This window comes from Nanorana parkeri, unplaced genomic scaffold (assembly GCF_000935625.1).
Source record: "Nanorana parkeri isolate BGI_ZX_2015 unplaced genomic scaffold, ASM93562v1 scaffold19, whole genome shotgun sequence".
Lineage (NCBI taxonomy): Eukaryota > Metazoa > Chordata > Amphibia > Anura > Dicroglossidae > Nanorana > Nanorana parkeri.
The window spans coordinates 3,922,424-3,935,293 of NW_017306287.1; the positions used below are offsets into that span (position 1 = coordinate 3,922,424).

A 12,870-nucleotide genomic window follows, 5' to 3' on the forward strand; every position below is an offset into this window, starting at 1 on the left:
GGCCAAGGTCTCTCATGTAACTGGCCAAGGTCTCCCATGTAACACCCCAAGCTGTCCCAAGTAACTGGCCAAGGTCTCTCGTAACTTGCCAAGGTCTCCCATGTAATTGGCCAAGCTGTCCCAAGTAACTGGACAAGGTTTCTCATGTAACTGGCCAAGCTGTCCCATGTAACTGGCCAAGGTCTCTTATGTAACTGGCCCAGCTGTCCCATGTAACTGGCCAAGATCTCTCATGTAAATGGCCAAGCTGTCGCATGTAGCTGGCCAAGGTCTCCCATGTAACTGGTTAAGTTGTTCCATGTAACTGGCCAAAAGTCACATATGTAACTGACCAAGGACTTCCATGTAACCGGCCAAGTTGTTCCATTTAATTGGCCATGGTGTCCTATGTAACTGGCCAAAGTAACACATGTAACTGGAGAAGGTGACTCCTGTAACTGGCCAAGGTCTTCCATGTAACTGGCCAAGGTGTCCCATATAACTGGGAGGAAGAGTCTGCAGGAGTCAGAGCATTGCACCCATGATCCGCTGATCGCAGGTTGCAATGCTTTGCAGGCTCAAATGCATACAATTGATAAATGCACATTCTCTCTTTCATCAATGTGTGTGCATTTGTGACGTTTTAAAAAAAGTTAAACTATGCCCTTAAACTCTTATCCTGGAACAACTCTCAAAGATACACTTGATAACCCCTTACCGAATTTTTAAGTAGCACACACATACAGTACTTAACACCTATTGTATTAGAACCAACACAATAAGTGTCAGTGTTGCCCATATGAACCAATCCGTTTTTTTTTAAATTGCACTGGAAAGAGTGTCAGGTGGAACGTGATTGGTTGTTATCACCAACCCAAAGAAAAATCTGACTGTCAATATTTACACATGATGCTTAACACGAAATATCTGACATATTGGGCCCTGACATACACTTTAGGCAACATTGATGAGTTGGGTTCTCTCTGAGAATAGGCAGCAGTGGGAAAGTCACATATGGCAGATGCATAGTGTGGAGGTTGTTCCCTTTTCTATGGAATAAATGAGAATGACTGTTGATCGCAGCAGATTTGTCCACCATACTGGAAATTCTCTTCATCGGTAACAAGCACATATGACGCACTTAAGTTTAGCGGCTGCTTATGGCCACTTTTACCGCCCCAGGACATCATAATACAAGAAGAAAGTTTCCATGATGCACTAGAAGCTACTACCGTGTTTCCCCGAAAATAAGACACTGTTTTATATTATTTTTGGCTCAAAAAAACACGCTAGGTCTTATTTTCGGGGTAGGTCTTATTTTGATTTGTTTTTAATGTATAACAATCCAACGTTAATGCAAATCCAAATTAAATAATCCAAAATGGCAAAGTTAAGAATAGGATGATCAGGGCAATCAGGGGTGCCGCACCTTTCCAAGAGCAATCTGGTAACCAGAGAAAGCGAAGCGCACTTTCACTATCGATTCCTCACAGGCGGAGTGTATTTGGTGTCACTCCGCCAGTGACAGGAGTCGCCGCTATAGAGGAAACAACATCAGCTTATGCGGCTCTGCTCCCTCCGGTGCCGCCTCGCTTCCTCTAGCGCTGGCTTCATTGGCACCGCTGATTCTCTCCCGCGGCTCTTCGGGTTAACCTTATGCCGCCACCGGCCCTGGGAATGGTCACAAATAGGTCTTATTTTCGGGGTAGGTCTTGTATTTTAGCAAGTCCCAAAAATAGTACTAGGTCTTATTTTCGGGGTAGGTCTTATTTTCAGGGAAACAGGGTATTTGCCTTGTGCTGTCGCACGCTATAGTGGACGAGGGCACATTAACAACATGTTTCAGAGTGGCCGGTACTCAAAGCACACCTGGTACATGCTCTTAGAAAGAAATGGAAGGCTAGAGCTTTACAGGAGATTTCAGTAGCTATATCACCCCAAAATCTCTTGGAGCAATAATTAATCTAAGCAGATGGAACAAAGGTCTCCCTCTGGAGTAGACACACTAGTAGCATGTAGTAGCGATTATGCTCACATAATGGCACAATGTTCCAATCATGTGTAACTGATCTTTACAACATGCTACTTGTGTAGTTTAATTAGTAGCAGAACTGAGCTACTAAAAATATGTGGTTCCATACTACCCTACCCAGCTTACCTTTCCAGTGCCATACCCTACCCAGCTTACCTTTCCAGTATAATACCCTACCCTGCTTACCTTTCCAGTATAATACCCTACCCAGCTTACCTTTCCAGTATAATACCCTACCCAGCTTACCTTTCCAGTATAATACCCTACCCAGCTTACCTTTTCAGTATAATACCCTACCCTGCTTACCTTTCCAGTATAATACCCTACCCTGCTTACCTTTCCAGTATAATACCCTACCCAGCTTACCTTTCCAGTATAATACCCTACCCTGCTTACCTTTTCAGTATAATACCCTACCCAGCTTACCTTTTCAGTATAATACCCTACCCTGCTTACCTTTCCAGTATAATACCCTACCCAACTTACCTTTCCAGTATAATACCCTACCCTGCTTACTTTTTCAGTATAATACCCTATCCAGCATACCTTTCCAGTATAATACCCTACCCTGCTTACCTTTCCAGTATAATACCCTACCCTGCTTACCTTTCCAGTATAATACCCTACCCAGCTTACCTTTTCAGTATAATACCCTACCCTGCTTACCTTTTCAGTATAATACCCTACCCAGCTTACCTTTCCAGTATACTACCCTACCCAGCTTACCTTTCCAGTATTATACCCTACCCAGCTTACCTTTCCAGTATTATACCCTACCCAGCTTACCTTTGCAGTACCCTACCCCATCCAGCTTACCTTTCCAATACCCTACCTTAAACAGCTTAACTTTCCAGTACCCTACCCTACCCAGCTTACCTTTCCAGTACCCTACCCCACCCAGCTTACCTTTCCAGTACCATACCCTACCCAGCTTACCTTTCCAATACCCTACCTTACCCAGCTTACCTTTCCAGTACCATACCCTACCCAGCTTACCTTTCCAGTACCATATCCTACTCTACCCAGCTTACCTTTCCAGTAATTACCTTTCCAGTATAATACCCTACCCAGCTTACCTTTCCAGTATACTACCCTACCCAGCTTACCTTTCCAGTATTATACCCTACCCAGCTTACCTTTCCAGTATTATACCCTACCCAGCTTACCTTTGCAGTACCCTACCCCATCCAGCTTACCTTTCCAATACCCTACCTTAAACAGCTTAACTTTCCAGTACCCTACCCTACCCAGCTTACCTTTCCAGTACCCTACCCCACCCAGCTTACCTTTCCAGTACCATACCCTACCCAGCTTACCTTTCCAATACCCTACCTTACCCAGCGTACCTTTCCAGTACCATACCCTACCCAGCTTACCTTTCCAGTACCATATCCTACTCTACCCAGCTTACCTTTCCAGTACCATATCCTACTCTACCTAGCTTACCTTTTCAGTGCCTACCTGCTTTTTCTTTGCACCACTGTTACCCCTGGATATGTATACCAATTTTCTGAAAGCCAATATTTGTTCAGGGCTAGCCCCCCTCCTCCTCTCCGTATAACAGTGGTCAGGCACCTGAAGTTTAAGCTGAATTCCAGTCAGGTCAAAAAAAAGAAAAAAACCTTACTAGTTCAGTAGATCTATAGTAAAGATTACAGTACATGTTCACATACAGTATTAATTTTGTCTACGGGAGGTTTAAGGCTGAAAAATATTCACCTTATACCTCACTCCTCCTCGCTTCCTCCCTGCAGTCCTATGAAGCTGCTTTTCTTCACCGGTCATGTGGAGGGGGCCACTTCAATCCTGCATTGTACATAGTGCATCAAGGGCACATCCACATACTGGGAGCAAAGTATGCCCGGGGAGCAAAGAATACAATAAGTATTCCTCTCCTAGCTTGAACGAGTACTTAATCGTTGCTATCCTATTTATATATCTATTATATATCTATTTATATTGTAAAGCGCTGCGCAAACTGTTGGCGCTATATAAATACTATTTAATAATAATATCCTGGAGAAAAGGGGGAGCACAACCTAAGCTTACCTTTCCAGTATAATACCCTACCCTGCTTACCTTTCCAGTATAATACCCTACCCAGCTTACCTTTCCAGTATAATACCCTACCCTGCTTACCTTTTCAGTATAATACCCTACCCTGCTTACCTTTTCAGTATAATACCCTACCCAGCTTACCTTTCCAGTATAATACCCTACCCTGCTTACCTTTCCAGTATAATACCCTACCCAGCTTACCTTTCCAGTATAATACCCTACCCTGCTTACCTTTCCAGTATAATACCCTACCCAGCTTACCTTTCCAGTATACTACCCTACCCAGCTTACCTTTCCAGTATTATACCCTACCCAGCTTACCTTTCCAGTATTATACCCTACCCAGCTTACCTTTGCAGTACCCTACCCCATCCAGCTTACCTTTCCAATACCCTACCTTAAACAGCTTAACTTTCCAGTACCCTACCCTACCCAGCTTACCTTTCCAGTACCCTACCCCACCCAGCTTACCTTTCCAGTACCATACCCTACCCAGCTTACCTTTCCAATACCCTACCTTACCCAGCGTACCTTTCCAGTACCATACCCTACCCAGCTTACCTTTCCAGTACCATATCCTACTCTACCCAGCTTACCTTTCCAGTACCATATCCTACTCTACCTAGCTTACCTTTTCAGTGCCTACCTGCTTTTTCTTTGCACCACTGTTACCCCTGGATATGTATACCAATTTTCTGAAAGCCAATATTTGTTCAGGGCTAGCCCCCCTCCTCCTCTCCGTATAACAGTGGTCAGGCACCTGAAGTTTAAGCTGAATTCCAGTCAGGTCAAAAAAAAGAAAAAAACCTTACTAGTTCAGTAGATCTATAGTAAAGATTACAGTACATGTTCACATACAGTATTAATTTTGTCTACGGGAGGTTTAAGGCTGAAAAATATTCACCTTATACCTCACTCCTCCTCGCTTCCTCCCTGCAGTCCTATGAAGCTGCTTTTCTTCACCGGTCATGTGGAGGGGGCCACTTCAATCCTGCATTGTACATAGTGCATCAAGGGCACATCCACATACTGGGAGCAAAGTATGCCCGGGGAGCAAAGAATACAATAAGTATTCCTCTCCTAGCTTGAACGAGTACTTAATCGTTGCTATCCTATTTATATATCTATTATATATCTATTTATATTGTAAAGCGCTGCGCAAACTGTTGGCGCTATATAAATACTATTTAATAATAATATCCTGGAGAAAAGGGGGAGCACAACCTAGTGAAGTTTTATGGCTGACAAGAATTTAGGCAGGCTATGGTACATTCAGGAGGCAGGCAATCTGATCCTGGCCATACACTAGGCAATTCTGTGACAAGCTGTCAAACACAATAGTTTCCAGTGACACATTGGAAATGCGATGGAAATTGATCACAATTAACTAAATACTATCACTTGGTCACTTAAAATGAGGAAACCTTTGTGGTTGAAAGATAATTAAAAGCCGCAAAATTGCCAACATAAAGATAAGATGTGGCACATGAGGGTATCTGCGGGTTACAATTTTCTTTATGAGCAGGTACCTAAATGTCTACTAATGGATCTTCCATTGAAAGCAAAACTGGTCCAAGAGATAACGAGTATATTTTTTAAATGTCAAACTTCTTGTTTTAAACAATATTCTTCTTTCTCATTTCACTGGAGTTCTTCGTTATCCAGGTGAGTGAGAGGAAATCCTTCATGTGTGGCTAGCCTAATCTAGATAGCAGGCCTATCATGATTGTGGAACATAAAGGGATGACCTATCTCCCATGGGCCCGTTCCCTACCCCCCTCCTTAATGGCTCAGGTGTCACTTACTGGCCAGGACAAAGTGACCCATTATGCAGCTGTCTCTGGGAGCAGGCAGGGAGCACACAAATGACTATAGACAGACACCTGGCACAGTCCCCGCCATACACCGAGCATAGCCATGAATAATGCAGTGTGTCACAGACACTAGAGGATTCCCACTTCAGCTCTTCCTCTACAAAAGTTACCCTTATCTCCCAGACCAGAGCTGAACTGGGTCCTGTCATGTCCTAAACACAGATAAGGAAGGCACAGGTGCAACACTTAGAAAGGAAAGGATGGCAGCCTGGGGCATTTCCTTCTACACTGACCTGCTCTCCGATACAGAAATACAACATACAATAGCTTCTACACAGACGGCCTTGTCTCTGAAAACAGGATGAAAATTGGGACCGTTGTCCATAACTACCAGTTAGGTTTTATCTTTTAAAAGAAGTAGTTCATCTGATAGGGTGCAATAGCCAACTACTCCAGTTTGCTGCAATATTCTGTGTACAGCACTGTAGCACCCAATCATGGTGCACTATAGCCAAGAACAAAAAGGGAGAATCTGATTGGATAATATGTGCAATGGTTCTTTCTTTAGCAGATTTTGATCATAAGATGCTGTCATACAGAAATCCTCTTTGTGGAGGTACAGGTTCCCCAACTGGACCAATCCATAAGGTTCAGAATAGTCACCTCTGGGGAATCACTCCCCCTTTCTGATTAAAAGCTTGGTAAAGGTTGTCCTTTAAGGCATGCCCACACCCAGTCAAATACTTACCTTTGACCCTGTTGCCCTGTGAATGTTGCAGCTCTACAAAGCCTTTCCTCCAAAAGTGTCCTAACTTGGTCCTCATCACCCTGAGTGCCATGTCCCCTTAATAATTTATATGGGAAAACATACTTACTGCAGCCTCCAGCAGTCCTGCAGGGTATGGTTTCCCCCACAGGAATGAGTAGGGCCATGGCATGCAGGTGCACGATGAAGAGGACCCGCTGTCAATGTTTTTGAAAGACGAGCTGTGTGGCTCGAGGCAGGGCTCTACAGTTTAGAACACTGGAATAGGGGCAAAGGTAAGTATTGGTGGCGGATTGCCCTAAAGGACAACTTGTACTAAATGTACATTTATGCTTTAAATCAACTGGCAGGTTAACAAACTCTTTTCAAGAGCATTAAGTACTTTACAAAGCTGGTCCTGTTGCAGGTAGCTGTTGGGTCTAGTAGCTTGAAGTGAAATTATGGATGCAAGAACCTTAGTAACTTTTTTTATTAGTAGGTTTTTATTTTTGTCTATGACCCCGATTTTCCCTCGCTTCTCTCCTGACCCCAACAGGAACGTAGACAACAATAACAAAATGGTATTCAAAACTAAGTATAAAGTGTTGACTGGAGTTGGTCTTTAAAGGAACCTCTCCTAAACCCCTCATAGATATCAGGCAATAAAGCTGTATTTATTGAGGTACCTGTTGACCTCCAGTGCAACATGGGATAATAAAATGTAGGAATTTGATTGGTTGAGAACAGCAATTTTTGAGACTTAACAATTTCTGTTTGTTCAAAGTTCTGCCCCAGGCTTGGTACATAGCAAAAAACAAACAAAGGTGATTTTGCCCCAAATCCCTTACCTGCCAGCTGGGGTCAGCATGCCTGTAGTAGCAGAAGTTCTGGGTGATCCAACTGTATATGGCAGACAGGGTCAGTTTCCTTTGTTGGCTTGCCTCCATGGCCATACAGATGAGGCTAGCATAGGAATATGGCGGTTTCACATGAGGATTGGTTCTGTAATCCACTTCCTGGATGGGATTGGGAGCAGACGTAGGCAAAGAAGGCCAGGCATTGCTCCCCAGGGAAACTCTCTGTTTCCCATTACGAGGCGCCTGGCAGGAGGCTATATCCCCAGCTGTGGGGCTGCATGGGCCCTGGTTTGTGTGAGGAGGAGGAGGGCATGAAGTGGCAATGGACGACAAGTCTGAACTCCGGATGGAGAAGTCTTGGAGCCACTGAAGGTTGGTTAGACTGTCATCTTCTCGACTATTGTCCTTCTCCATAAGTGATAAGGACTGGTGGTGGGAAGAAAGGACTGGCATGGTCTTCTAGGAGAAGGGAGATGATGAAACCTGTAATCAGAGACATCTCGTTAGTGAACAGATACAGACATTAGAGGACCGTGCTGCCAGCTAGAACACATACACACATTAGAGGACCGTGCTGTCAGCCAGAACACACACAGACATTAGAGGACCGTGCTGTCAGCCAGAACACATACACACATTAGAGGACCGTGCTGTCAGCCAGAACACACACAAACATTAGAGGACCGTGCTGTCAGCTAGAACACATACAGACATTAGAGGACCGTGCTGTCAGCTAGAACACATGCAGACATTAGAGGACCATGCTGTCAGCTACTAATCCCAACATGCATCTGCAGCTGGAAGTCATGTCTGAGATGAGTCTTGCAATGCCTTATGGTACTAGTAGTTCCTCAACAGCTGGAGGGTCAAAGTGCTACCCTTGCCATAGGGCACCCTTCGTATTTTAAGGATGATGCTGGATAAATGGAGCAGTCAATATCTTTCATTGCATGTCCATTCCCTTACTGAAATGCATGTTGTATAATCTACAAGTGACTGTCTGAGAACGGAGTGTTTTTATAAAACATGGATGTGATTTTCTGGTGACTCTTAGTACATCGATCTGCACTGCTCTGCTCCCTCTTGTTTGCCATCTTGCTCTCCATTTAGCTGCCTCTCCTCTAATGACAGTAAATATAGCCGGATAATGTCCCTCTGTGGGCACTGCCACAGCCGCACCACCTCCCCCAGGGCCTCACCCCCAGAGACTGTTTGTTCAGAACAAATAGTGGTTGTTCCTGCTGCCTGTGCTTGTCGCTGAGCCACTCGGGAATGTCCTTACCTGTTCAGATTACCACCCTTTCCTGGCCTGTCAGTCTCAGTACATACATATACAGAATCCAACTTGATAATCTACAGTCAGTGATCTCTGGATATTATATAGAAGCAGCACTGTGTGATCCCCTTCTATAATCTACAGTCAGTGATCTCTGGATATTATATAGAAGCAGCACTGTGTGATCCCCTTCTATAATCTACAGTCAGTGATCTCTGGATATTATATAGAAGCAGCACTGTGTGATCCCCTCCTATAATCTACAACCAGTGATCTCTGGATATTATATAGAAGCAGTACTATGTGATCTCCTCCTTATAATCTACAGCCAGTGATCTCTGGATATTATAAAGAAGCAGTACTATGTGATCTCCTCCTTATAATTTACAGTCAGTGATCTCTGGATAGTATAGAAGCAGCACTGTGTGATCCCCTCCTATAATCTACAACCAGTGATCTCTGTATATTATATAGAAGCAGCACTGTGTGATCCCATATAATCTACAGCCAGTGATCTCTGGATATTATTCAGAAGCAGCACTCTATGGTCCTTTATAATCTACAGTCAGTGATCTCTGGATATTATATAGAAATAGCACTGTGTGATCTCCTCCTTATAATCTACAACCAGTGATCTCTGGATATTATATAGAAGCAGTACTATGTGATCTCCTCCTTATGATCTACAGCCAGTGATCTGTGGATATTATATAGAAGCAGTACTGTGTGATCCCCTCCTTATAATCTACAACCAGTGATCTCTGGATATTATATAGAAGCAGTACTATGTGATCCCCTCCATATAATCTACAGTCAGTGATCTCTGGATATTATATAGAAATAGCACTGTGTGATCCTCTTCTATAATCTACAGTCAGTGATCTCTGGATATTATATAGAAGCAGTACTGTGTGATCCCCTCCTATAATCTACAGCCAGTGATCTCTGGATATTATATAGAAGCAATACTATGTGATCTCCTCCTTATGATCTACAGTCAGTGATCTCTGGATATTATATAGAAGCAGTACTATGTGATCTCCTCCTTATAATCTACAGCCAGTGATCTCTGGATATTATATAGAAGCAGTACTATGTGATCTCCTCCTTATGATCTACAGCCAGTGATTTCTGGATATTATATAGGTGCAGCACTTGCTCATTCTGGCCTTATAATTTACAGTCAGAGATTTTTGGATATTACATAGAAACAAAACAGTGTGATCCTGTCCCCGTAGACACAGAGACATTGAAGAGAATGTATCAAAACTGGAGCAGAATCTGATTGGTTGCCATGCACAGCTGCTCCAGATTCTGTCTGCTCAAGTTTTGATAAATCCCCCCTCCCTCCCCCCCTGTCCATACAGTGTCTACATGGAGCTGTTCTGCATTCCCTGTAACAGCTGATTTGCAGGAGGTGACAACGCCCCTGGGATGTGTGTGGCAGGATCAGATCACCTGGCAATTTAATCAGGATGTGGGAGATACAATGGCAGCCCCGGAGAGCTCTCCTACAGACCTGCACAGTGGATGTGCCTGTCTCATGTACATCATACTACACAAGGGGACCAAGCACTGTGTTTCCAGGACATTCTTCCCACTTTGACTTCAACTCACTACATATATAAATATATAATATGTCTGTTGGGTGTTCCTATTCGCACGTCATATTGGAAAAAAACTTTTCAAAGTATATTTTTTCCCTTTTAGAGGTTTTTTTGGGCAGACTGCAAGTTATTCTGAACAATTTCAAAGGGAATCTGTCTGTCCCCAGAGAAAGACTAGGGATGCTCCGAACTTCCTCTCATTACCATACAATGCTGCTAGATCTTTAACCTTTTGTTAGGACAGACAGAGTTCAGATCTAGTTTACTACTGATAATTAGATCTGCCAGCACAGTACAGACAGGGTTAATTATGGTAAACCTTTACCCCCCCCCCCCCCATCCAGCAAGTAGATGTTATCCAAATTTGGCTGCAAAAGTGGAAACACTGTGCTGGAGAGCTGAGCCAGAGGAACCTGCCATCTTTCTGCCATGTGGCTCCATCTTCTATACAATATAGCCTCTCCCGTGACTTTTAATGCGCCTGTATGAGGTTTCAGCTTAGTGTTGCATTGATCATTAATGCCACCACCCACTTTGCAACAGTGATATGTGTGAGCAGCAGCTACTCGTCCAAAATAAAACGCTACCCAATGCACGAGCAAGCAGCCAGCGTCTCTTATATAATGAGATCTCTAAACTTACAACTAACATGTCCTTATATAAGATGGTGTAAAGACACGCAGAAAGAATCATCCCTAATTCCATAAAGATAATATTGTGACCCCCTCCCTCACCATCCTCCAAAAAATGAGCCTCTATATGATTACATGCATCCATACTGTACATAGAGACAGGTACCATGCAGGGTGCTGGGATTTGTAGTTCTACTCCATTAGTAGAGATGAATCTTACCACTGACACCTTCCCCCCAGCAGCCTCAAACAAATGAGCCCCTATAAGGTATGATTACATGCATCCATACTATACATATAGACAGGTACAATTCAGTATGCTGGGATTTGTAGTTCTACTCCATTAGTAGAGATGAATTTTACCACTGACACCTCCCCCAGGAGCCTCAAACAAATGAGCCCCTATAAGGTATGATTACATGCATCCATACTGTACATAGAGACAGGTACCATGTACTATGCTGGGATTTGTAGTTCTACTCCATTAGAAGAGATGAATGTTACCAATCCATAAGCAATGCAGATAATCTACCAACATGTCTCAAAAGACCTAGTCTCAAAGGATTCACCTACAAAGCTGAGGAGCCCCTATCGGATATGATTACATGCATCCATACTCTACATAGAGACAGGTACCATGCACTATACTGGTTCTTGTAGTTCTACTCCAATAGTAGAGATGAATCTTACCACTGACACCTCCCCCCCAGCAGCCTCAAACAAATGACCCCCTGTAAGGTATGATTATATAGATCCATACTATACATAGAGACAGGTACCATGCAGTTTGCTGGGATTTGTAGTTCTACTCCAGTAGAAGAGATGAATGTTACCAATCCATAAGCAATGCGGAGAATCTACCAATATGTCTCAAAGTGAATTGTTCACCTACAAAGCTGAGGAGCCCCTATGAGGTATGATTACATGCATCCATGCTGTACATAGAGACAGGTGCAATGCATTATGCTGGGATTTGTAGTTCAATTTCATTAGTAGAGGTGAATGTTACCAAAGAACCCCCCTCCCCCTCCCAACATCCTCAGGGGGGGGGGATGGGCCCCTATATGATATGCTTACATGCATCCATTCTATACATTTAGACAGGTACATTGCACTATGCTGGGATTTGTAGTTCTACTCCATTAGTATGGATTAATGTTACTAGTGCCGCCCCCCCCCCCTCCCCCAACAGCCTAAAAAAAAGGACCCTATAAGGTATGTGACAGCATGCATACATGCATCCATACTGTACATATAGACAGATACAGTGTACTATGCTGGGGTTTGTAGTTCTACTCCATCAGTAGAGATGAATATTAGCAATCCATAAGCAATGCAGAAGATATACCAACATGTCTCAAAGTGATTTATTCACCTACAAAGCTGATGAAGCTGTGTGATGACAATACAGATCTCCTTACCTAAGCTGGACGTGGCCGGGATCAGCAGGCTGCGGCTCCTGTACGGACTCCTCCGTTAAATTATCTCATCTACATTGACCCGCTGCCTCTGCCACCTTACCTCCCCGGGGAGTTCAGACCTTTAAACATATCCGTGAAATCTCATTGGCTGCCGGTTGCCTGGCATCCTTTATCCTCGCCGTCCAATGGCTGCGCAGGGATTGTGAACCGTTCAGGGGATTGTCTATAAACTCCTCCCCCTGTGCTGGAGCCGGAGAGGCCGCTGTGTGCGCTGATTCCTGGGCAGAAGGAATGCGGCTGTTTGGTGACGGTTCCTGGAGTGTCTGGTGACCGCTGAAAGCGTTTGTCCTTTTTTTTGTGACTTATAGCAAAGAACATTTATTTATCTATATTATTGTGTATTATATATAGAGAGCCACTTCATACTGCATCCTGGTGTGTTTTATTTT

General features: G+C 43.7%; 1 protein-coding gene across 1 annotated transcript in view; it reads right to left on the bottom strand.

Annotated features, from left to right (window-relative positions):
• LOC108791031 (forkhead box protein J1.2-like) overlaps positions 1–12,521 on the bottom strand; it is a 17,322-nt gene extending 4,801 nt beyond the window's left edge. The window contains exons 1-2 of the mRNA XM_018561405.1: positions 12,422–12,521; positions 7,477–7,968 (exon numbers count right to left, since the gene is read on the bottom strand). Coding sequence (XP_018416907.1) covers positions 7,477–7,938 — 462 coding nt within the window. The 5' untranslated portion in view covers positions 7,939–7,968; positions 12,422–12,521. The remainder of the gene's footprint in view (positions 1–7,476; positions 7,969–12,421) is intronic.
• Positions 12,522–12,870: the final 349 nt, after the last annotated feature.